The 26889-nt window shown below is 35.3% G+C and overlaps 1 protein-coding gene across 1 annotated transcript; it reads right to left on the reverse strand.

Annotated features, from left to right (window-relative positions):
- Nucleotides 1-49: 49 nt before the first annotated feature.
- On the reverse strand, nucleotides 50-25665 carry elp1 (elongator acetyltransferase complex subunit 1). Its single transcript, XM_073820134.1, has 37 exons — nucleotides 25550-25665; nucleotides 24870-25049; nucleotides 24574-24726; nucleotides 24371-24452; nucleotides 23352-23432; nucleotides 23141-23226; nucleotides 22901-23000; nucleotides 22155-22245; nucleotides 21903-22026; nucleotides 21342-21435; nucleotides 20195-20425; nucleotides 18053-18223; nucleotides 17891-17975; nucleotides 17278-17433; nucleotides 16989-17095; nucleotides 16742-16845; nucleotides 16600-16653; nucleotides 16394-16499; nucleotides 15058-15173; nucleotides 14889-14962; nucleotides 14701-14779; nucleotides 14475-14554; nucleotides 14255-14392; nucleotides 14023-14108; nucleotides 13799-13947; nucleotides 11603-11726; nucleotides 11412-11509; nucleotides 11049-11250; nucleotides 10905-10966; nucleotides 10732-10794; nucleotides 9477-9537; nucleotides 9275-9388; nucleotides 8806-8917; nucleotides 8574-8701; nucleotides 904-1055; nucleotides 294-369; nucleotides 50-211 (listed from the first exon to the last, which is right to left on the reverse strand). The coding sequence occupies exons 2-37, from the start codon at nucleotides 25017-25019 to the stop codon at nucleotides 144-146; spliced, it is 3957 nt and encodes a 1318-aa protein (XP_073676235.1). The 5' UTR covers nucleotides 25020-25049; nucleotides 25550-25665; the 3' UTR covers nucleotides 50-143.
- Nucleotides 25666-26889: the final 1224 nt, after the last annotated feature.

The following is a 26889-nucleotide window of genomic DNA, read 5'->3' on the forward strand; positions in this document are numbered from 1 at the left end:
ACTAATTAGGCTAAATGATTACTGCTTTCAAATGAAACTCAGAAGACAATCGTTTTATAATTTTTTAATTCTTCGATAATATCCCATAAAATACAGACATTTTATTTGCATAAAATTACCACACAAAAAAGACTAAAGACATGCTATTTGAGAATGCTGAGTTTCCACTTGACAGCGTTCTTCATCTTTGGAGCAGTCAGGGCTTCTGTGTCTGAGGAGTAAACGGGGTCATTATAATTATAAATTAAAAAGCGGATCACATGAATAAAAACAGCCTCACTGAAAGTACTCACTTTGCTGAGGCACAGCAGGTCTTTGCTTCTGAAATGATGCCATAATGCTATTGGCTGTTGAGTTTGGACCTGTGAGCTGGAGAGAGAAGAAACATAATTCAAGACTTTTAATATACACAATTTACTGTCTTAAAATGTATATACTTTTTTTTCACATGGAAAGAATCAGCAAAATAAAATTTGAAGTAAGAAGAAAAATACAAAATATAACACGTTTTTTAAGAAAAATCTAAATATCAGTTCAGTTAATCTCAAACTAATATGGTTTAAAAATGATTTCAGTGCGATAGATATGATAGTCAAAACCAAACAGATGTTTTTTGGCCCAGTATCTGAGGTACGAGCTGTTAAGATGCAGCTCTATTCTGGAAAAAGGGGCCAGGGAGCAGCAGCTCATTTGCATTTAAAGAGTCATGCATGAAAACTGAGTTTCTGCTTCCACTTAAAATAGGCAAATGATATAATAAATGATCTGTGGGGTATTTTGAGCTAAAAACTTCACAGACACATTCTAGGGACGCCTGAGACCTATATAACATTGTGAAAAGGGTCATAATAGGTCTCCTATTTTTAAAAATAAAAAGTCAGTGGGAGCCTGTGTGTGACTCACTGGAGCTTGGCCCTGCTGCAGGTTCTCAGTCCAGATCTCCGGAAGGGCCGTCTCCATGAGCTGAAGCAGTTCACCGTAGTCTCTCTGCAGGTTGCTGGCCGGACCGTCAAACTGGAAGAGCACCAGAGCCTTGAGCAGACTGTGAAGTTCCTCTGCAGGGTCAGACAAGAACAATCTTTAGTGTGAATCTCATGTTGTGCATATACATACAGAATACAGCTTCATAAGGAAAATGCTCAGAATCATGTCAATTATGTAAAGCTTTAAAGGGACCCCTGGGTATTAAGACTTGTATGGCTTAAAGGAACACTCCACTTTTTTTGGAAATAGGCTCATTCTCCAACTCCTCCCGAGTTAATAAGTTGATTTTTACCGTTTTGAAATCCATTCAGCCGTTCTCCTGTTCTGGCGATATCACTTTTAGCATAGCTTAGCATAGATCATTGAATCCTATTAGACCAATAGCATCGCGTTCAAAAATGACCAACGAGTTTCCATATTTGTCCTATTTAAAACTTGACTCTTCTGCAGTTATATCGTGTACTTAGACCGGTGGAAATGCAAAGCTTCAATTTTCTAGGCTGATAAGATTAGGAACTATCAGGCCATAGAAGAGGAGTAGCAATTTTAGTATCACAAAAATTATCATTTGAATACCTCTCAGAAATTTCAGATAAGGAAGGGAGATATATAATAGTTTCAGGGAAAATAGACGACACTATCATAACAATATGTAATATTTACGCCCCCCCTGGAACTGACTTTGCTTTTTATAGGAAAATATTTGATTTGATGATAGGAGCCAAAGGAATTGTCTTATGTGGGGGAGACTGGAACATCCGTCTTATCCCAAAATTAGATTCATCAAAAAACTCAAATGTCACCTCATTACATAGAAAAATTAATGTACTAATGACAGAGCTGGGTATATTAGATCTTTGGAGAGATTTTTATCCATCAGGCCGAGACTATACTTTTTACTCATGCCCGCACGATGTATACTCAAGGATAGACTATTTTTTTATACTAAAGCGAGATCGCCATAGAATACAAAGTTGTGATATAGGATCTATTGATTTGTCTGATCATGCACCTCTCTCTTGCACTATACAAATTAGAGATAATCTGGGAAGAACACAGTGGAGGTTAAATACAAGCATTCTGAATAATCAACAATTTCTAACTCAAATTAAGGAGGATATAAGAATATTCCTTGAAGAAAATGATAATGGGGAAGTTAACTCAGCCATAGTATGGGATGCCTTAAAAGCAGTCATTAGGGGTAGAATTATATCCTTTTGTGCCTATGAAAAGAAATTAAAGCAATTAAGACTAACAAACCTCAATCATGAACTAAAAGATCTTGAGATGCAACACAAAAAGGAACAAAAATCAGACCTGATGATTAAGATAAAGAAAATTAGAAATGAAATAAATATAATGTACTCTCAAGAAATTGAAAGAAAGATGGTATTTACGAAACAGAAATACTATGAATCAGGCTCTAAATCAACTAAACTTTTGGCAAGGAAGTTACAGAAACAACAAACGGATAATACAATATATAAAATAAGGGACTTAAACTCCAAAAATATACAATATAAACAAAAGGAAATACTAAAAACATTTAAAAAATACTACAAGTTATTGTATACACAACCACGCCTAGAGGATGAACAACAGATTGGACAATTCCTTGATTCCCTCAACTTACCAGTTATAACAGAGGAACAAAATCAAACATTAATAGCTGCAATAACTGAAACAGAACTAAATAACGCCATCTCCATGCTCAAGACGAATAAGTCTCCTGGTCCTGATGGCTTTACGTCAGAGTGGTACAAGACTTTTCGATCTGAATTAATACCGAGTCTGCTTCGGGCTTGCAACACATCTTTAACGGAAGCCAAAATGCCTCCATCATGGAGCGAGGCAGTCATCTCAGTTATCCCAAAAGAGGGAAAAGATAAATTAGAATGTAGTTCATACAGACCAATTTCGATCCTGAACGTCGATTACAAATTATATACAAGCATCCTTGCCAAAAGACTAGAAAAGATTTTCCCACAACTAATACATAACGATCAGACTGGGTTTATCACTCAAAGACAAACTCATGATAATATTAGAAGATCTCTGCAGATATTAAGTCATATTCAACAAGACAAACACAAAGCTCTTTTAATTAGTTTAGATGCAGAAAAGGCTTTTGATTCTGTAAGTTGGCCTTTCCTATATAAAGCTCTTGAAAGATTTGGCATTCACAACATTTTTGTTAGGGGCATCCGCACTCTATATAATAAACCATCTGCCCGAATAAAAGTAAATGGGTACCTTTCAGATACCATTATATTAGAACGTGGATCAAGACAAGGATGTCCAATTTCACCACTGCTTTTTGCACTCTATATAGAGCCTCTTGCACAGTGGATAAGGCAGTCTGAAAACATCCAAGGCATCTGTATTAATAGAGAAGACCACAAATTGGCATTATATGCTGATGATATTTTGATTTATTTAAGTAAACCCACTAACTCATTTCCTGAATTAATGAATCTTCTAGAAAAGTTTGGCAGATATGCAGGATACAAATTAAATATACAAAAAACGCAAACCTTGACTATAAATTATAGACCACCAAAACATATTAGAGATAAATTCCATCTTAAGTGGCATCAGAATTCACTGAAATATTTGGGAATATACTTAACGAGAGAAATTTCAACGATAGCAGAGGTAAATTTTGACCCACTGTTAACAAAAATCAAAGATGATATTCATAGATGGAATGCTATCTCTTTCCTTAGCCTTAGTCATAGAATTGACTCAATAAAAATGAACATCCTTCCACGGTATCTCTATCTGTTTCAAGCGCTCCCTGTAGAAATTACCTCAAAACACTGGTCTGAATTAGATAAGATAATTTCCAGGTTTATTTGGCAAGGGAAGAAACCTAGGATTAAATTCAAAACATTACAGCTTTCAACGGAGGAAGGAGGTATGGCATTACCCAATTTTAGGGATTATTTTTATGCGGCCCAGACTAAATATTTAATTAACATATGTAATCCAACGTATAAAGCTAGGTGGAAAGATATTGACCTTTCAATAATGAATGATCCTCCAATTCAAGCAGTATTGGCACATAAAAACTTGGGAAGATTTATAGATAAGGTGCAAAATTCATGGATTAAAACCCAACTAAAAATCTGGAATACAATAAAAGAAGAGTATAAATTGGATTGTAAATTACAAATAATTCAATGGTGTGCTTATGACCCTGAATTTAAGCCAAATAGAATGGATTATAGATTCAAATCTTGGGTCTCAAAAGGAATAACAACATTCTACTCTCTTACGGAAAAGGGAGATTTGAAAGACTTTGAAAGTCTGAAGAAAGAATACTGTCTTGAGAAATATGATTTTTATAGATATCTTCAGTTACGCAATCATTATGAAAACAACATCAAAAGTAAAACAGACTTCGATGACCCAATTGTCAAAATATTTATAGGTGCATATCAAGGTGATTTAAATAAGGGTGTCATATCTAAATTTTATAAAGGTCTTAGGATAAAAAAAAATCATTCTACAGAATACATTAAAGAAAAATGGGAAAAAGAGGGTAACTTTTTTATATCAAATGAGGATTGGCTTAATGTATGTAAATTCCCATGGAAGTGTACTAACTCTCACATATGGCGGGAATTTGGGTGGAAGTGCCTTATAAGATTTTTTATTACACCAAAACAGAAAGCACATATTGAGGGAGGGGACACCAAATGTTGGAGACAGTGTGGGTCTCGGGAAGCCAATCACTGGCATATATTTTGTGAATGCCCTGTGATAAAAACTTTCTGGGCAGACCTTCGTAAAGCAGTGGAAAGCATACTTAACACTTCAATACCTTTGCACTTTTCCACATTATTTTTAGGTAGTGCTGACTTCCAGATAAGATCCTCTGAGAGATACCTATTTGGCGTTTTAATATCTGCTGGTAAAAAAGCGCTTACAAGACGTTGGTTGCTTCCTGAACCCCCCACAATACAAGAGTGGATGGATATAGTAAATGATATTTATTTTATGGAAAAGATTACTTTTTCTCTTCGTTTTCAGAAGAATGTGTTTAGAAAAATATGGTCTAAGTGGGTCAAATATATAAAACCATTACGACCAGACTTTGTGGAGGTATAAATCAATTGATTTTGTCTTTTTTGAATGGAAAATGACATTGTAATCTCTGTTGTATGCCTTTTTCACACCGGAAACTAGGGGATTTTCTCCCATAATTCCCCATCATAGACCAAGAACAAACACTTAACATTATTCAGTACAGAGTATGAGTATGAATATTAAGATTATATCTGACCTCCCCCGAATAATACAAATTATTTTTGTTGTTAATTTTATTTGAATTTTATTTTATTTTGTTTATTTCGTTTTGTATTATGTTAAAAAACAAATTTGATTAGCAGAGAACAATGTCATTACATCTGTTTTGAAATAATGTACTGTTGTTTACATGCTGCTATATCAAAATAAAAAATTTCAAAAAAAAAAGATTAGGAACTACACTCCCATTCCGGCGTAATAGTCAAGGAAGTTTGCTGCCGTAATATGGCTGAAGCAGGAGCAGTAATACCACGCAGCACATGTGCAAATTGCTAAACTAGCTGGGAACTCATTTCTGATAATACTCTACCTGCTTCGGCCTTATTACGGCAGCAAACTTCCTTGACTATTACGCCGGAATGGGAGTGTAGTTCCTAATCTTATCAGCCTAGAAAATTGAAGCTTTGCATTTCCACCGGTCTAAGTACACGATATAACTACAGAAGAGTCAAGTTTTAAATACAACAAATATGGAAACTCGTTGGTCATTTTTGAATGTGATGCTATTGGTCTAATAGGATTCAATGATCTATGCTAAGCTATGCTAAAAGTGATATCGCCAGAACAGGAGAACGGCTGAATGGATTTCAAAACGGTAAAAATCAACTTATTAACTCGGGGGGAGTTGGAGAACGAGCCTATTTCCAAAAAAAGTGGAGTGTTCCTTTAATAGAATGTAAAATGATGTCTCTTAATGAAATATATAGTGGAAAACCCAATGTTATAAAAAATCCACATAGTTTTATGCATATTTTACTTGTTGCAATTTTTACCGAAACACAACTCGGAATACACAACTCGAAAAATACTTACAGGATGCGATTTGTGAAAAAAGCAGAGGGGGGGATGCTTTTGAAAAAATTTTCTCTCTCTCCATAGGCAGAGGTTGACCAAACTGTTAGTGTAATCTGTTAACAATGCACATTATATACCCGTCTTTTTAGGCTTTAAAGCACATACCGCAAATAATTTTATTTATAACAGGACGTAGGAGCGGCTTCGCAGGAGATTTTATCCCCACCGTGGTTAAAAATAATTCAGCAGAGGCGGGGATGCATAGACCATATATATATGTATTTGGAAAATAAAATATGCATACAATATCCTTTATGTCCATCCTACAATTACAATATATATATTTATTTATATATTCAGATTCACTTATACATATTCAGACTTGTAACTACTGGTCCTTCTCAAAAAATTAGCATATTGTGATAAAGTTCATTATTTTCTGTAATGTACTGATAAACATTAGACTTTCATATATATTTAGATTCATTACACACAACTGAAGTAGTTCAAGCCTTTTATTGTTTTAATATTGATGATTTTGGCATACAGCTCATGAAAACCCAAAATTCCTATCTCAAAAAATTAGCATATCATGAAAAGGTTCTCTAAACGAGCTATTAACCTAATCATCTGAATCAACTAATTAACTCTAAACACCTGCAAAAGATTCCTGAGGCTTTTAAAAACTCCCAGCCTAGTTCATTACTCAAAACCGCAATCATGGGTAAGACTGCCGACCTGACTGCTGTCCAGAAGGCCATCATTGACACCCTCAAGCAAGAGGGTAAGACACAGAAAGAAATTTCTGAACGAACAGGCTGTTCCCAGAGTGCTGCATCACGGCACCTCAGTGGGAAGTCTGTGGGAAGGAAAAAGTGTGGCAGAAAACGCTGCACAATGAGAAGAGGTGACCGGACCCTGAGGAAGATTGTGGAGAAGGACCGATTCCAGACCTTGGGGGACCTGCGGAAGCAGTGGACTGAGTCTGGAGTAGAAACATCCAGAGCCACCGTGTACAGGCGCCAAGTCAAGCCACTTTTGAACCAGAAACAGCGGCAGAAGCGCCTGACCTGGGCTACAGAGAAGCAGCACTGGACTGTTGCTCAGTGGTCCAAAGTATTTTTTTTCGGATGAAAGCAAATTTTGCATGTCATTCGGAAATCAAGGTGCCAGATTCTGGAGGAAGACTGGGGAGAGGGAAATGCCAAAATGCCTGAAGTCCAGTGTCAAGTACCCACAGTCAGTGATGGTCAGCTGCTGGTGTTGGTCCACTGTGTTTTATCAAGGGCAGGGTCAATGCAGCAAGCTATCAGGAGATTTGAGCACTTCATGCTTCCATCTGCTGAAAAGCTTCATGGAGATGAAGATTTCATTTTTCAGCACGACCTGGCACCTGCTCACAGTGCCAAAACCACTGGTAAATGGTTTACTGACCATGGTATTACTGTGCTCAATTGGCCTGCCAACTCTCCTGACCTGAACCCCAGAGAATCTGTGGGATATTGTGAAGAGAAAGTTGAGAGACGCAAGACCCAACACTCTGGATGAGCTTAAGGCCGCTATCGAAGCATCCTGGGCCTCCATAACACCTCAGCAGTGCCACAGGCTGATTGCCTCCATGCCACGCCGCATTGAAGCAGTCATTTCTGCAAAAGGATTCCCGACCAAGTATTGAGTGCATAACTGAACATAATTATTTGAAGGTTGACTTTTTTTGTATTAAAAACACTTCTTTTATTGGTCGGATGAAATATGCTAATTTTTTGAGATAGGAATTTGGGGTTTTCATGAGCTGTATGCCAAAATCATCAATATTAAAACAATAAAAGGCTTGAACTACTTCAGTTGTGTGTAATGAATCTAAAATATATGAAAGTCTAATGTTTATCAGTACATTACAGAAAATAATGAACTTTATCACAATATGCTAATTTTTTGAGAAGGACCAGTATATATTTTCAGATTTTATATAATTACTTCCTGTTTAGCTCTTCAAATACCCTTGTATGTATTTATAATATCTGACCCTGGACCAAAAGAAAACAGTTATAAGGGTCAGTTTTCTGAGATTTGTACATAATATAAAATAATAAGCTTTCCATTAAGATACAACTATTTGAAAATCTGGATTTAGAGGGTGCAAAAAAATCTAAATATTGAGAAAAGTTGTCCAAATGAAGTTTTTAGCAATGCATATTACTAATCAAAAATAAAGTTTTGATACATTTACAGTAGGAAATTTACAAAATATCTTCATAGAACATGATCTTTACTTAATATCCTAATGATTTTAGGCAATAAAAAAAAATCAATAATTTTGACCCATACAATGTATTTTTGGCTATTGCTACTAATGTACCCGTGCTACTTAAGACATTTTAAGGTTTTGTGCTCCAGGGTCACATATAATACACAAATGTTTGTGTGTATAACTTTGATTTCCAGTATTGTGTATTTGTCATACTTCTGTGTTCTCAGCTCACCTCTCATCTTATCAACAACGGTGATGATTTGAAAAAGTGCGTTCATGAGGGCGATGTCCTCGAATGGGCTTCCCTCCTTCAGACTGTATTTCTTTCCTTCTGCTTTCCTACGGTTCTTAGACGACCTCCTGTAGATCAGTTAGCAAACTTCAATCTCAACATCTGGGCTGCTGACAGGTCATGAGACACTAAAACAGTGAAGTGTTTGTGTGTTAGCAGTGATGTCACTCACGATGAAATGCGAGAGTTGCTGCGGGAGTATTTTGAGCCAAGATGGCTGCCGGTCAAGACGCTGCTGGCCTCTGAGTAGAGCTCAGCATCCGCACAGTCAGGGCCTTCCTCATCTGAAACACAAAAAAGACTGTCAGTAAGCAACAGGAAATAGTTTAAAACCAAAAGTGTACTACTGATCACTGGACATTTCAAGTGATTCAGGAAAACAATCACAAGAAATGTACACTAACGTCAAAGCTCTACATTAAAAAAATGGCAACACTTTACAATAAGGTTCATTAGTTAACATCAGTTTTCTTCACTAACATTAACAAAGGTAAATGCTTATTTTTCCTTCATGTTAGTTAATAAAGTGTTAGCAAAAAAAAAATCATTGAAATTAAACATGCACATTTTTTAAAAACATGCACATTTAAAAAAAAAAAATGATATAAATTAATCTGATCAATACTGATTAATACGTTTACCAAATAACTCCAGTCTGGCCTTGGCTTTGAGTTCTCGGACCACAGCAAGGCGGTTCTTGTGACGGATGAACAAAGCCTTCTGGGTCTCCAGGAAAGACGTATGATTACTGTGAGCTACAGGCAACCAAAAATACAGTTAAGATAGAGCATAAAATACATACAACAGGTCAGTGACAAAAGAAATAAAAACATGATGGATTACCATCTAGAAGAGCAGACTTCAGATCAGTTTCAATGATGTCCTGTCTGTTGTACAAATAAATCTGAAATAAGAGATAAAAGAAATTAAAGTTATTGTTAAAAGACATTAGTATTAGATTTATTATTAGTACTTTAAAAATAAAAAAGCCGTGAAATAATATATTTACTACCAGTCGAATTAAAAACACTTCTTTTATTGGTCGGATGAAATATGCTAATTTTTGGAGATAGGAATTTTGGGTTTTCATGAGCTGTATGCCAATTATTATTACTTCAGTCTTCAATGTAACACGATCCTTCAGAAATCATTCTGATATGCTGATTTGCTGTTCAAGTAACATTTTATGTTCATAATCAATATTTAAAACAGCTAAGTACATTTCTTCCAGGATTCATTGATGAATAAAAAGATCCAAAGATCAGCATTTATCTGAAATAAAGCGCTTTTGTAACATTCTACACTATACCATTCAAAAGTTTGGAGTCTGTATACTTTTTTGTATTTTCGGGAAAGAAATTATAGAATTAATACTTGTATTTTGCAAGGATTCTTTAAATTATTGATAATGACATTTATAATGCCACAAAAGATTTCTATTTCAGATAAATGCTGTTCTTCTGAACATTCTATTCATCAAAAAAACCTGAAAAAATTCTACTCAGCCGTTTTCAACATAATAATAGGAATAAGAATAATAATAAATGTTTTTTGAGCAGCAAATCAGAATATTATAATGATTTCTGAAGGATCATGTGACTGGAGTAATGGTGCTAAAAATTAAGCTTTGAAATCACAGGAATAAATTACATTTTAAAATACATTCTAAATATTTTTTTAAATAGTACAAATATTTAAAAATTGTACTGTTTTTGCTGTACTTTGGATCAAATAAATGCAGACTTAGTAAGCAGAAGAACCTTCTTTAAAAAACATTAACATCTTACAGTTCAAAAAGTTTTGACTGGTTATGTAAATATGTAAATGATAAGGAACTAAAGAAACTAAAACTACCAGAAGGTGGCAGTAAATGTCTTAATGAATAAATAAATAAGTAATTAATTCATTGATTCATTTAGCAAAAAAAGTAAATGGTTCTCTTTATAAATGAGCAATTGAAACATTGGTTGACCCAATTCTAACATCAAAATACAGCTATAGAGAGCAGATGACCCTGTATACTTTCAAATCACTCTCGCGGTACTTTGATCATGATAATAACTGGTAAAAGAGGACACAGATGAAACAACAGGCTCACCAATCTGAGTGCTTCTTCCCATGCAGCTCCCTGTATCAGAGCAGAGATGGCCTCCTCACAATCCTGAAACAAACACAAGCATGAGCAAATGACACAGAAGACATCAGTCTAGCAAAGTCTAGTTTGAACCAGATGAAAACAAAACAATGTTGACTATGCAATGTATAGTGTACCTTAGCATACTGCTCCAAACATAAGGCAGCTTCTGTGTGCCTTCTGGCCTCCAGAAGTTTCTCTGAAAACATCAGACATACAAAATGGATTACGGATATTCATAATCTCAGTAGGAAACACGCGTACATGACAGAGATCTTTACCTGCCAGGTCTCGGGCGAGCAGTGCCAGCTGTTCTGGTGGTAATGGGATGTGTGTTGCCACAGCGAGGGCGTTTCTCCAGCTTGTACAGCTGACGAAGGCCTGCAGGGCACGGACGTTTTCTGCACATCGCCACAGTAACAGTCCTGCCTGCTCCGCCTGCTGCTGCTCAACTAGATGCTCCGCATAGGCCACGCTCAGTGTCTGACGACATCACGGGGGTCAAGGGTCAAGATCATGTCATCACTGCCACAGTTAAAACACTACCACATATGCTAAACATTTAAGTCAGGTAATATTTTCAGTTGCAAATTCAAAGAAAAATAAAAGGTGACAAATATGGAGCTTCATTAAATAAAACTTGCCTTGTATTGGTCACTGTCTGAAGGATAGAGCTCAAGAGCATCACTGTACAGTCTCTGATCCTTCACCAAGTTTAACAACTCTGCGAAGTGTTCTTCACCTGAAAAACAAGAGGTAGAACACGAGAACCAAACATGGTGAAAGATAATGAATAAAAACTGGATTGCTCATGGATGTCTAACAAGGCTCTCACCACACTTGCTGAGGTGATGTAAGGCCTTCCTATATCTCTTGAGGTGTTTGTCGATGGTGTAGCGCTGGTAGTTCAGCTCCAAGGTTTTCAGCATGTTCAGAAATGGCAGGTACTCTTTAGGGTCCTACAAGTTTGAGGAAAAAACAACAGTGTCTAGATCAATCAGAAAAGCTGTCGTTTTAGGGAAATGCTCTTTTAGGGAGTCTCCACTGAATTGTGTTACAATGCAATGTCAGTCAGCTAATGTCTAATTTCGATTTTCAATGTGTTGTACATACATTTTATAATATAAAAATAATGTGATTGCAAAATAAAATAATACAACACATAATAATAATAAAAATGTATTATAGTAATACAAGAAAAAGTGAAAGTTTCTATAGGAACAAGAATTTTATTCATTGTATTTTTTATACTGATAATATAATTTTTTAATATAATATAATAAAACAAGTATTTGCAATGGCTGCTTATATGTCAAATTATACATTTTATTTATTATGTGTTTACTGAATTTTTGTATTTTCTATTGATGTGTGATTTGTTAGGATAGGACAATATTTGGCCGAGATACATCTATTTGAAAATCAGGAATCTGAGGGTGCAAAAAAATCAAAATACTGAGAAAATCACCTTTAAAGTTGTCCAAATCAGGTTCTTAACAATGCATATTACTAATCAAAAATTACATTTTGATATATTTACAGTAGGAATTTTACAAAAAATTTTCATGGAACATGATCTTTCCTTAATTACCTAATGATTTTTGGCATAAAAGTAAAATTTGACCCATGCAATGTATTTTTGGCTATTGCTACAAACATACCCCAGCGACTTAAGACTGGTTTTGTGGTCCAGGGTCACATATAATGAATAATATAATATAATATAATATAATATAATATAATATAATATAATATAATATAATATAATATAATATAATATAATATAATAATATAATATAATATAATATAATATAATAATATAATATAATATAATATAATATAATATAATATAATATAATATAATATAATATAAATTATATGCTTATATGTGAAATTATGAATTTTATTTATTATGTGTTTGCTGAGTTGTATTTGTTAATTTTATACAAATTTTGTAAGTGAAATTATGAATATAAAATATAGTATAATATAATATAATAAAATTATGAAATTAAGTTTATTGAATTTTATTAGTTATATTAGTAACAATATAATAATATACATTTTAAATAAAAATGGCTGATTATATGTAAAACTAAATTAATTAAATTATGTATTTACTGAATTGCATTTGTTCTTTTTTGTTGTATCATGTAATATTCAATAATTTAATAAAGCAACACAAATTAGAAATGTCAGTTCCTATGTGAAAAAGATGAATTTTATTCATTGTTTTAATATATTTAAAAAAAATGAATAATATAATATAAAAACTAACAGTTTAAGGGATAGTTCACCAGAAATGAAAAATACCCTATGATTTACTCACCCTCAAGCCAACTTAGGTGTTTAGGAGTTTCTTCTTTCAGATGAATATAGTCGGAGTTATATTAAAAAATGTCCTGGCTCTTCCAAGCTTAATAATGGCAGTGAAGGGGTGTTAATTTTTTGAAGTCCAATAAAGTGCATCCATCCATCATAAAGTACTCCACATGCTCCAAGGGTTAATAAAAAACCTTCTGAAACGAATTGGTGCTTTTGTGTAAGAAAAATATAAATATTTAAAACTTTGTAAACCATAATCTCTAGCTTCAGCTAACTTTCGCATGCGCATTTACAAGAGTGGTGTTCCAGCTGATAATGTAGGATGTAGCATAAGTTCCAGTAAAAATATGCTAGTCTCGTGAGAACCAAGTTTTGTTTACAGCAAAGGACAGTTACAAAATTACAGTTTATAAAGTTTTAAATATGGATATTTTTCTTACACAAACCCATCAAATCACTTCAGAAGACCTTTATTAGTACATGGATGGATGCACTTTATTGGATTACAAAAAAATCAACAGCCAATCACTGCCATTATAAAACTTGGATAATAAAAATTTTAATACCCTTTTAACTCCGATTCATCTGAAAGAAGTAAATCTTACACACCTAGAATGGCTTGAGGGTGAATAAATCATGGTGTAATTAGAATTTTGGGGTGAACTGTCTCTTAAATTTAAATCAGAGTTGAAATCTTCTGACTGACCTTCTGTGATTTTTCTGCCACCATGAGCACTAGGTCAAAATCGTAGGTGCCGAGGGAGTGTTCATACAGCTCATTCACGTTGACAAGGAATAGAAGATACTTCAGGGCTTCCTCTGCGCTCACACAGTTGCTGCCGCTGGGTGGGTTCACTAACCACAAAAACACAGAGATGTAACACACACAGTTTACTTATTTTTATTAGGCTTTATTAGGAGTGAACTCACCTCGTAACTCGTGGACCTTCTGTAGAGCGATTTCCAGTTCTGGTGTAGTTTTTTTCACGTGTGATGTCAAAATACATAAACAATACCTGTGTATAGATGAAAGCATCTCAGAGAGGCAAAAACAAGGCTTGATGTACATCATGTGTTAAATGTAATCTAACTTGGAGAGGGAAGTAGAATGGCTAGACTATACTTCCTGCAATTTAGTAACATTTATAACCGAGGAACTGACTTCTGCAGGTCGAGACTCTCCATTGTTGACCGTAAAGCATCACAGATGATATCCACCTTCTTTCCTTCCTTTTTACCTGAGGAACTGGAGGCTGAGTGTGAAGGACAAGGGTACATTGTTGTAGTGGTGTCTTCCTCTCTAAGAATGAAGAAGATTTAAATTAAAACTAATAAACCCTTTTAAATTAGATTTAATCAATGCGTTTCCATTAAAGGCTCACTTGAGTTCAGTGAGGAACAGGTTGATGTAGCTGATGGAGTCGATCTGTTTCAGGAACATCTCAATGTTGTCAAGAAAAACCTGTAAGAGGAATCATGAAATGGGGTAGATGGGAGAGGTGTTATTCATTTAGTATAATTCTCTGCAAAGAAATGCAATCCATGGTGTAGAAGAAAGTGTTTAGATGTTATTGTAAAAGGAAATGACAACAGAGTGAGGTCACTCACAGTTGGATTGTGGTCATAAATGAGGTTGAGGTTGATCCTGAGCTTCCTCATGCACTCGAAGGCATCCTTAAATCTGAGACTGAAACAAACAACACAGCAAAATGATTCAAATGAATTTTCCTTCAAAGAAGGTCAGTGTTCTTTTTGTATATGTAACACTGACTGATGTTTTTCTAAATGCAAAATACCTATCAAGCCACTTTCTGAGCTGAGCAAGCACAAGAGCTCGATGATGGATGGTTTCCAGATTTCCTCTTGGCATCTGAAAAACAAACAAATCAACATCTGAAATCAGTTTCTTTAAAATAAATAAAAAACAATCATATGAACATGCAAGAAATACCATGTTCTGTTCACCTGCAGGATGAGTCTGGTGTCCTGGGGAACCACAGAAACGATACGAGAGCCTCGTTCCACCTTTCGTACAGTCTCATCATTCTGATTAGCTTCTGAGCTCAGAGCTGACTGCAGACCTGCATGGGACACCAATAACATCATACATAGACACTTTCTTTTTGCAATATTTTTATATTTATGAAACATACACTGCCGTTCAAAAGTTTGTGATCAGTAAAATTTGTAATGTTTTTTAAAGAAGTCTTTTCTGCTCATCAAGACAGCATTAATCTGATTAAAAACACTGAAAAAACTAATAAAATATTATTCCAATTTAAAACAATGTTTTTTCTGTTTTAATGTACTTTAAAATATAATTAATTTCTGTGAAACAGTTGTGCTGCTAAATATTTTTTTGGAACCTCTGATGTTTTTTTCAGGATACTTTGATGAATAAAACATTAAAAAGAACAGCATTTATTTGAAATAGAAATCTTTTGTAACAATATACACTACAGTTTAAAATTTGCAGTCAATGCATTTTTTCTTTCTTTCTTTCTTTGAAAGAAATTAATACTTTTATTCAGCAAGGATGTGATAAATAGATAAAAAGTGATAGTAAAGACTTATATTGTTAGAAAAGATTTCTATTTTGAATAAATGCTCTTCTTTTTAACTTTTTATTAATCAAAGAACACAAAAAAATTACCACAGCTACAACAGTAATGGCTGGTGAAATTCAGACTTTCAGAAATAAATTATATTTTGAAGTACATTAAAATAGAAAACTGTTATTTTAAATTGAAATAATATTTCACAATATTACTGTTTTGCTGTATTTTTGATTAAATAAATGCAACTTTGAAATGCAACTTTAAATAAAGATCCCAAACATTTGAATGGCAAATTTTTTAAAGATTTTGATGTCTCTTATGTATTTACTTCATAAAAAATACAGTAAAACAGTAATATTGAGAAATATAATTACAGCTTAAAAATATTTTTTTTATTTTAATATTTAAAAAATGTTATTTATTCTTTTGATAAATTTTCAGCACAGTGTAACATGATCATTCAGAAAACCTTCTAATATGCTGATTTGTTGCTCAAGAAACATTTCTTATTATTAATGTTGAAAACAATTGTGCTGCTTAATATTTTTGTGCAAACTGTGATGCATTTTTTTATGAATCAGGATTGTTATTATAAATGTCAATTTAAGGCATTCTTACTGAATAAAAGTATTTATTGTATTTGAAAAATTGCATTGAACCCAAACTTATAAATGCAGTGAATAATGTAATTTTTATATTACATATATTTACTTATTTTACTTATTTGATGCATTCACATGTACCTTTAATAGAGAGCGTGCTGAGGTTGAGACAGTGGCACATGTGAGAGTGTGTGGTGAGCAGCAGGAAGTCGTCATAAACTACAAACGAGGAGATATTGGAGGCCACCTGTGGAAGAGACTCTCCGGTGAGCATAATTCCCAGATTTTTTGGCACTAACACACTAAATGTAACATAATTTACATCCTTGTTATCATATCACACATACCAGTGAGTCGCCGATGTAGAGGTGTGATCTCTCTGTGAGGCCTATTAAATGTTCCTATTAAAAGACAAATACAAATAAAGCGTTACTGAAACATTGAAACACTGCAATAAAGGTCAGTGATAGATGGAGACTATGTAGTCACCTCTCCGCTGAGGGTACATAGTGCTGTCTGAACACAAGGCCTGGGGAAGCTGATGGTATTCCCAGTAGAATCCTTCCATTCTGTTAGACTGAGCTCTGAAGAGTCTAAATGGAATATTTTAGCATTAAAAGCAGTCTATAAGGTGTGATTTAAAAAAAATAAATAAATAAATAAACACAAGAAATGTCATAAAACAGAAATGTAGTAGCCAAATTCAGTTTCTGTTATAATTTGTGGGCTGACTGACCTATGTGAACTTTACGGATTTGTCCGTCATCAAGTTGCAGGGCCACAGTGCCATTTTTGAGGCTGTGACACAAGCTGATCACACAACCATCCACTGCAACGTCTGACCTGAGAAATGACACCACCACAAAAAGAAAAAGATACACTGCATAAAGTTCAAAGTTTAAAGAAATCACAGGTTTTAACAATTCCCAGCCCCTGAGCTCATTAGATCAGTCTGTCTTTGCATGAGCTACACTGAATACAAATGTGGACAAGGCCAGAGGAGTTTGTTATTTTAGCGGCGGTACCTGATCTCCAGCGTGTCCTTGGGGTCCTGGCTGTCTGATGGGGTGAGTTTCAGCAGACGGGTCAAGCGTCTTCCGTGGGCCACAGCCAAAAACAAATCGTCGCTCAACCACAGCAGCAAGCGCAGCGTCAGAGGTTCCTCCTGATCCATGGCGATCCTGTAGACGCAGAAAGAACATCTGCATCAGAATACACACTGCATGTCATTATTAAACAGTAGTGACTAAATAAATAAATATGCCTGACTGAATGAGAAAAAGATGACCTTTCCAATGTGATTACGTAATTTATGAAGTCATGGATGCAGAGCTAGTGCAAGATGAGCATTTGTGGTTAAAAAGTATATAATTTTTAGAAAATGGACAATCGTTTCACTATATAAGACCCTTATCCCACTGGGATCACGTAGAACCCTTGTTCTCCCTTGTTTTCCTCAAAAACCTTAATTTCTTTTCGACTGAAGAAAGAAAGACATGAACATCTTGGACGACATGGGGTTGAGTAACTTCAGGACATTTTTATTCTGGAAGTGAACTAATCCTTTAAATAAAGATTGGAGAACATTAAGAAATGTAAAGTAAATCCAACAGTCAAATTCAAAAAAATCATCTGTACCTGTAAGTCTTTCTTAAGACTAATGGGGCTAAGATGACTTTAAAGCCAGGCACTCCAGGTACACCTCCATTTTCAACTCCACCACCTGAATATAGGAATATAACCAGTGAGAAATCCTAAACAACATAATGTTTGAATCAAGTTTCAAATTACGTGACTCACCTTGACCATATATATAAATATGTCCATTGGCTGTGAGAGCAGCGAGCTCATTGGTCCTCTGGGCTTGAGAATGAAAGGTGACCAAGTTGACAGGAACAGGAAGTTGAAGTTCAAAAGCACACATAGGTGGAGGGATCACACACTGGCGGAATGTTGTCACCAGTATTTTATCTGCGAAACATGTTAAGTTAAAGAAACTGAAGTCATTCAAGTCTTTGAAGAGGACATCAGATGCCATATTGGTATGATTTTTTGGGTCTTTGTGAAATGTCTGCAAAATACTTTGGTAATTTTTTTTTACCTTGTTAAAAACAGCTCTGTTCACAGCAAACTTTTGGTGCATGGCTCTTTAAATGATAATGAGTTACTGCTCATTCAACCCCTCTTTTGCAGTTTTTGTGTATTTGGTGGTACGTTACCATAAAAAAAACTAATCCACAGAATTTTGCATCCGATGTCCCCTTTTATTGTTAGACTGTACTCAAACTAGAGTGCGGATCGGGCCGCATTTTTCTGTCCGAGCCCGGCCCGAGTCCGACAGAGCAGTAACCGAACCCGACCCGAGCCCGACAAGCATTAAGATATTTATGTCCGAGCCCGATCCCAGCCCGACACAGTTAAAATCTCTTTTTACTCATACTAATGACACATGCACTTTTTTGTGTGGAAAGCCCGCTTTTATTAAGCCACTGTAAAAAAAGCGTTCGGAAATGTCAACAGATGAGAGCATCAGTGCACACTGGGCAAAAAGCGCCGTTATAACACGGGCGCACTTTCGCGCTGAGGTGACCGAGCCCGACCCGAACCCGAGCATCCTTTCTAAATATCTGTCCGAACCCGGCCCGACCCGTCGGGTTCCGTCGGGTCCCGTCGGGCTCGGCTCGGGTATCCATCCTCTAACTCAAACGCCTTATTTACTCAACAAATGATCTAAAACTATATCTGAGAATCAGTGTTTTCTATAGAGGGTATGCATTTGACGTCACCGTCAGCTGGAGTGGCTGTGACTCCGCCCACTGAGTGGCAAAAAGACTGAGTGGCAGAATTGGCTTTTAGAGTTAATGATGCGACAGAATGACAAAACACATCTAAAACAAGAAAGAGCTTTGCGATTGACTACAAATAGACTTGAAAAGTAATCTGAGGTATATTTTTACAGACTGCTGAAAGCTACAGAAAAGAGAAGCAAATGGATCACTGCAATTCAAAGAAACAGTTATTTCATGCTAATATAGTGAATTTTGCTGTAAAAACATACCCTATATATTGTATTATAATACTGTATTGATAACTCTTTAATTAAATATTTACCATATTATATTCTGCATAACTGGATGTTTTTAAATAAAAACTATAAATATATATTAGGGATGCACCGATCCGAATCAGCCGATCATGCTTGCGCGTTTTGTCAGTAAAGCCGGTTCTGTAATCAGCGGTAAATGCCATCAGGTGCGTGATTTCACGTTGAGCCCTATATACTACACACAGCCGTTGTTTACCGACGAGCTGCGCAAATCAATGTTCATTATCAGTGTGAATGTGCGCAGCTCGTCAGTGAACAACGGCTGTGTGTAGTATATACGGCTCAACGTGAAATCACGCACCTGATGGCATTTACCGCTGATTACAGAACCAGCTTTACTGACAAAACGCGCAAATGATCGGCCGATTCGGATCGGTGCATCCCTAATATATATACATGTTTTTGGGCTGGATGATATATATAACACTGATATAAGTGATCACCCAGATTTAGACCGACCTATTTTGTATTTACAAAATGCGTTCACAGGTAAATCTGCTTTATTTATTTCCCCGACGTCAAAATCAGGCACATATAAATGTTAGAAAACATGATTTGTGGCTGCATATCAATATCAATGGACACTGGATCTTTGATAAGTTGTAGGAACACTATATCGAGTCCAGCAACCTTTAGTTTAAACTGATTATCGTTTGTTTAACTCGCATTTTCACAGCTTCCCTATTAAATCTAATAACACAGCAGGTCTTTTGCCACTCAGTCCGGCGGAGGTGGCATGTCCTGGCAAGAAAGTGACGTCAATGCATACCCTCTATAATGCAATAAAATAGAGTGATTAATCAATTATTCATAAGTTGGACAATGTCCACGCCTACCTCCATCAATCACTGCCACATTGGCATTGTCATGGCAATCTGTGCCGTGACTGCGCTGTGTGCTCCAGCCCCAGTCGTAGGTGTAGCTCGCCCATCCTCGAGTCAGAAAGTGGAGACGCAAGGGCTTCTCTGGATCCCAACATACACATGCCGGAGCCCTGAGGGGCTCATTGCCAAAATGCAAACTCTGCTTTAGATACCAGTGATAATTCCCAACTGTCCACAGCTGAACTATGAAAGAAAGAGGTCAGAGGTATAAAAACAAAAAGTTGGAGTTTATGTAGAGCAGCATTTGCTGAGCATATATAGTACTTTTTTTTCACCTTATGTTACTTTCGCTTTATGTTAAACTGCTTAAAAAAAATTACACATCAATCTACACTTCATGACAAGGTAAAAAAAAAACATGGTTGTAACAACTTTGGAAATTTATTGGAAATAATGGGTATGATTTGAAAAGGCAAACACTAATCAATAACTGGTCTAACTCTGAAAATGCATATTAGAGCAAAAACCAAGCCCTGAGGTTAAAAGAAATGCCTGTAGAGCTCAGAGATGATCTGTTTTTCAGCGACAGGGGCTGAGGGACTTGTCAGAGTGGAAGGAAAGCTCAAAACAGCAAAATATAGAGATAGCCTTAAGGAAAACCTAGCTTGAGAGGTGAAGAGATGAGGAGAAGAAGAGACAATTATTTGCAAATTCAGATGTGCAAAACTTGTTGCATCATACCTAAAAAGACTTGAGGCTGTAAAGGCGCTTCAACTAAGTACCACGTTAAAGGTATGAATATTTATGCAGAGTGCTTATTTCAGTTTTTTAATTTTAATAAATTTGCAAAGTTGTGACAAATCAGTTTTTTGCTTTGTCATTATGGTGCATAGAGTGTAGATTGATGTGGGGGAAAAAAAAAAGTAATTTAAAGCAGTTTAACAATGCTGCAACAAAAAAAAAAAAGAAAAATTAAGGGGTTTGAATACTTTTGTGAGGCACTGTATGCATGTAATTTAATTGCAGCCTTTGTTAAATAGATAATCAAACTAAGCTTACGATTTAGCTTTTTTTTATTAATCATGCAGCCCTAATTAGCAACACTGATCATTACTGGCCCCATTAGTGAATATGCAAAGCAGTCTGATTTGCATCTTACTGTATGTGTTGGGATGGTCGTTCTCTCCAGGCTTCAAGTCCTCCATCCAAACAGCCAGAACAGTAGAGTCACTGTTCCAGAGCAGCTCCTTTACCTGAGAAAAATACACAGACCATCAATGATTCATGCACTATAACTTATAGACGTTTTTCCTGAACACGGAAGTAAGTCCGACTCTTAACTGAAAGAATGCTTTGCATTTCCGGTCTGCATTGTTTCTAGTCAAATTAGGGTATATTCCAAGCTAATAAACTAATGTTAAACCTATTAAAAAAAATTAAAAAAGCACATGGCTCCATAGCGCTATCACTTGGCAATGTCGCAATGACTGCATTTGTCAGTGCCTCACTTTAATGAGTGTGTAGATGACACGAAGTAGCGGACGTTAGCTACATTAAAAACAGATGGACGCTATTTGAATGGGTTCCTATGGAAACCGGAACAGAAAAGCATTCAATCTGACGTTAGAATTCGTAATGGCGGCTCTCATCGTTTACTCAGGAAAAAGGTCTATATTTCAGATCTTTTGAAAATTACATATAAAGAAGAGCTGAGATCTACCTTGACCTGTTCCTTTCCGAAAGGCAGAGTAAAATCTCCATGCAACAGTCCGTTCTTTTCCAAAAACACCACACTGTGTTTGTTAGGGTGTCGCTGTGTGGAAGCGATCAGGCTGCCAGAGGGTCTAGAGGAAAAATCTATTTGTGTCAGTTCACATCAGATCTGACTCAGATCAGACTCAGTACTAAGTCTAAAGAAAATAAAAGTTAAAAACTAAAAAAGCAAAGATAAAAGACATTCAGAATATCTTACTTCCAGCAGAGAGGCTGCTCCAGACCGTTAACAACCTCGCTTGTGGCCTGCAGGACACATTCCCGGTTCCAGATTCGAACCTTTCGAGCACCTGAAATAAAAAGCAGATATATTTTACATTCATATTAATGCATTTGGCAAACACCTGTCCAAAGTGACTTACAAGACATTCTTTGGCAATCGAACACACGACACTAGTGTTGTTAACACCATGTTTTACTGGTTGAAAGGATAGTTCACCCAAAAATTAAAAATTCTGTCATTAATTACTCACCCTAATATCGTTTCAAAAACCGTAAGACCTTTGTTCATCTTCGGAACACAAATGCACGTTCAAGGTCCAGAAAGATACAAAGAACATTGACAAAATAATCCATGTGACATCAATGGTTTAACTGTCATTTTATGAAGCTACAAGAATACTTTTTGTGCACAAAAAACAATAATGACTTTATTCAACAATTCTTCTCCACTGTGTCACCCTCTGCTTACATTATTCCATTCTGGGCCTTGAACATGGTAGGACCCTTGATGTTTATGGAGGGTCAGAAAGCTCTCAGATTTCATCAAAAATATCTTAATTTGTGTTCTGAAAATGAACAAAGGTCTTGTGTGTTTGATGCATGAGGGTGAGTAATTAATGACAGAATTGTAATTTTTGGGTGAACTATCCCTTTAATCCACAGGAATTATAATGAATATACACAACTTTCAACGTAATTCAAATTAACAGAAAATATTCTCACCAGTCTGAGAACAAACAGCGCTGACAGCAAAGAATTGCCCATCGCCACGCCAAGTGATTCTTGGCTTCCTGTCGTCCCATGGCAGGGCAGGCTGCACTTCCTGTAAAAGTGAATGAGAAGTTGGTGAGAGCAGAAGAACCATTCTCAAATGCAAATGATCCTCAGGTCTGTATCATATTTGCTAGCAGCAGTGGTTTGATTTGATAAAGCAGAGTGATGCTGAACAGAACAAAAACTTACTGCTGCTTTCCGCTGGGCGGCCTGCTTGCCCTCAGAGCCATGAAACTGAGTCTCCTTCTTCCCCCAACCAACAGTGATGAACTTATCTGATGCACAGGGGAAAAAACAGTTAGACACCAGTTAGACACTATATCTGCTCATATGCAGTAAACACAAGACAACTGCATGAGAGCATGTTGATATTAGGGGGTAAATGAAGACTAAATTATACCTTCGCCAAAGTCATCCTGATTGATCGCAATCTCAGTTATCGGCTCAAAGTCCTTGGTCATCATGATAATGGTCTCCTGACCTGACATGCCATATAAAACACAAATAGACACAATGAAAAAAAGTGAAATTGCATTATACCCTTCTAAATTGATTTACAAAAACAGTAGGATTTTTTATGTTTTTAAATAAGTCTCTTCTGCTCACCTAGCCTGCATTTATTTGATCTGAAGTAAAAACAGTAACATTTTGAAAAATTCATTTAAAATAACAGTTTTCTATTTGAATACATTTTAAAATGTAATTTATTCCTGTGATTTCAAAGTTGAATTTTTAGCATCATTACTCCAGTCACATCATCCTTCAGAACTCATTCTAATATTCCGATTTACTGCTCAAAAAACATTCATTATTACTAGGTTAGTAGCTAGACAGCTGAGTAGACCTTCACTTAGGTTTCTTTAATGAATAGAAAGTTCAGAAGAACAGCATTTATATGAAATAGAAATCTTTTGTAACATTACACATCTGTATCATCACTTTTAATCAATTTAAAGCACCCTTTCTAAATAAAAGTATTCATTTATGTAATTTCTTTTTTTTAATACTGACTCCAAGCTTTTGAATGGTATAATGTTACGAAAGCTTTTATCTCAGATAAATGCTGATCTTTGGATCTTTCTATTTATCAAAGAATCCTGAAAACTCAACTGTTTTAAATATTGATAATAATAATAAAAAATGTTTCTTGAACAGCAAATCAGCATATTATAATGATTTCTGAAGGATCATGTGACACTGTAGACAGGAGTAATGATGCTGAATGCTGAATGAATTACATTTTAAAACATATACAAATAGAAAACAGTAATTTTAAATAGTAAAAATATTTCACATTCTTACTGTACTTTTTGCTGTACCTTGTATCAAATAAATGCAAGCTTATATAAATAGAAACTAAACTAAAATATGAATAAAATTATATCTCAAGGATCTTAAAATAACACTAGTGATACAGACCTGTGGTCAGAGTCACCAACTCTTGATCTGGGCTCCACGTCATGCCAGTTAGACCGCTTTCCACACTGCCAACACATTCTAACTGTGAGAGAGAAGTTAATATTGTCCATTAGAAAGTACAACAAGAGCACATATATTTTACAGAATCACTGATCAATCATTTTATACAATCATCAAATCATTTAGAACAAATGAATGATCACCTGACTGGTGTTGAGGTTGTAGAGAATGACATCACCACTGGCAGTGGCCACACATACCGACTCCTGATCTGGCAGATCTTGTATCGCCACCACAACCCCACTACCATCCTCTGGGAGATAGTCCTCTGCCGTCAGTGAAACTTCTTTATAAACCTACAAAAGCACAGTATTCAACAAGATTAATATACTAATTTTGTGCAGAGAGAAAGTGTATCAAAGTGGGGTTACAACAATCACAAATGGTCCTTTCTGGAATTTGAACTTCTATGAAAACTTTAATTTATTCTAAGAAATACCTCTTCGGTCCGAGGGTCAAACTCTGTGATGGCAAGCTCAGAGGCCACCAGCACAGTTCCAGTCTCGCTCCTGATGGTGAAACACTGCGGGGATCCGGGGATAGAAAGATCCACACATCTGAAGCGCTGCAGCAGACTGAGGTTTCTCATTTTGGGTGGATACTTTCAACAAGATGTGATCTGAAACAGTTTTCATTTTTTGTTAGCAATCACTAAAATAAGACATCTTGTCAACTTCAACTGTACAACTGGGATGCTTTTTAAACAACTAAAATTATGTATTCTGGACATTTATTGGTGGCTTTCTTTGCACTATTCGCTCTACGTTTAATCATTTAGTCTTGCCAATAAATGTATACGTAAAAAGTGTAACAGATTATTAGCAACATATGTAGTCAAGTGTGTCCAAATTTGACAAGAGTGTCAATGGTACTGAGTGATTTCTATATTGATGAATCATGGTATTTAAATGATGGTACAAAAAGTAATTACAAAACACCATGGTACATGTCCAAAACACACGTTAAACAAATGCTTTCAACATTAGAATAAATCTTATGATTACATGGAAAGGAAACTGGCACAAATCAAGAAAGCGTTATTTCTAAATAATGTACGTTAACGTTACTCCGCAAATTTAGTTGTTTTTATATAAAGACACAACGATTAAAAATAATTACCTTGTAGTGTTCTGTGTCCTTTTTATATGAGGTAAATTATCATTTGCGGCATATACATTCACAACACATGCACGTTGTTGTCAGTGAAGCCTCAACTCTGACATCGTAGAAAAAAATGGCAGCCTGTGGTGATGCAGGCAAGCGCGCACTCTGCCGTCGTGGAGGAAACACTGAGGACGTCCGATTCATTTTTGTGAATCGGTTCTTTTGAACTGCTCTCTTCAAAGAACCGGGTGCGTGTCAAGGTTTACTGTCCAAAAGCCTTCGTCATGTGCTCACATCGAAAACTTTTGAACAGTAATACTGTTAATGTGTTTTAAAGATGTCTCTTTGCGCATCAATCCTGCATTTATTTGATCTAAAATACAGCAAAAACAGAGATATTTTTACTTTATTTTTACTATTTTTAAATGTGTTTTATTCCTGTGATTTCAAAGCTGAATTTTCAGCATTATTACTCCTGTCACATGGTCCTTCAGAAATCATTCTAATATTCTGATTTGCTGCTCAAAAAACATTTATTATTATTATGTTGAAAACAGCTGAGTAGAATTTTTTTAGGTTACTTTGGAAAATAGAAAGTTCAGAAGAACAGTATTTATCTAAAGTAGAAGTCTTTTGTAACATTATAAATGTCTTTATTATCACTTTTGATCAATTTAAAGCACCTTTGCTGAATAAAAGTTTCAATTTCTATCATTTCTTTTCCAAATTAATGGTATAGTGTATAATGTTACAAAAGCTTTTATTTTTTAGATTTTATTTCAGATAAATGTTGATCTTTGGCCTTTTCTATTCATCAAAAAATCCTGAAAAAAATTACTCAACTGTTTTAAAAATTGATCATAATAATAATAATAATAAATGTTTCTTTGACAGCAAATCAGCATATTAGAATGATTTCTGAAGGATCATGTGACACTGAAGACTAAAGTGATGCTGAAAATTAAACTAAGATCACAGAAATAAATTACATTTTGAAATATTAAAATAGAAAGTAGTTATTTTAAATAGTAAAAAATATTTCACAATATTTTGGATCAAATAAATGCAGGCTTGGTGAGCAGAAGAGACTTCTTTTAAAAAAACATTAAAAAACGTTTGACTGGTAGTGTATTTTAATGTTTTATAAGTGTCACTAACAAAGTAATTCAGTTTTCTTAGGTTAGTTTGTTAAATGAGAAATAGAAATCTTCTAGAATAGGTCTTCTAGAACCTAGATGAAACAATACTACAAATAAAAATGAGTTTATCTTGGCTGCAAATGTTTATGTACGTTTCAGTAAAACAAGCTCTGTGTGTGTGTGTGTGTGTGTGTGTGTGTGTGTGTGTGTGTGTGT

This window comes from Garra rufa, chromosome 16 (assembly GCF_049309525.1).
Source record: "Garra rufa chromosome 16, GarRuf1.0, whole genome shotgun sequence".
NCBI lineage: Eukaryota > Metazoa > Chordata > Actinopteri > Cypriniformes > Cyprinidae > Garra > Garra rufa.

Bases quoted from the DNA above. Each gene is read 5' to 3' on its own strand.
- elp1 (XM_073820134.1), bottom strand. From the start codon at position 25,019: ATGAGAAACCTCAGTCTGCTGCAGCGCTTCAGATGTGTGGATCTTTCT. The intron at 14,393-14,474 runs GTGAGCCTTTAA...CTTCATTCTTAG, and splicing joins CTGTTCCTCACTGAACTCAA to AGAGGAAGACACCACTACAA. The intron at 10,967-11,048 runs GTAAAGATCTCT...TGATGTTTTCAG, and splicing joins GCTCGCCCGAGACCTGGCAG to AGAAACTTCTGGAGGCCAGA.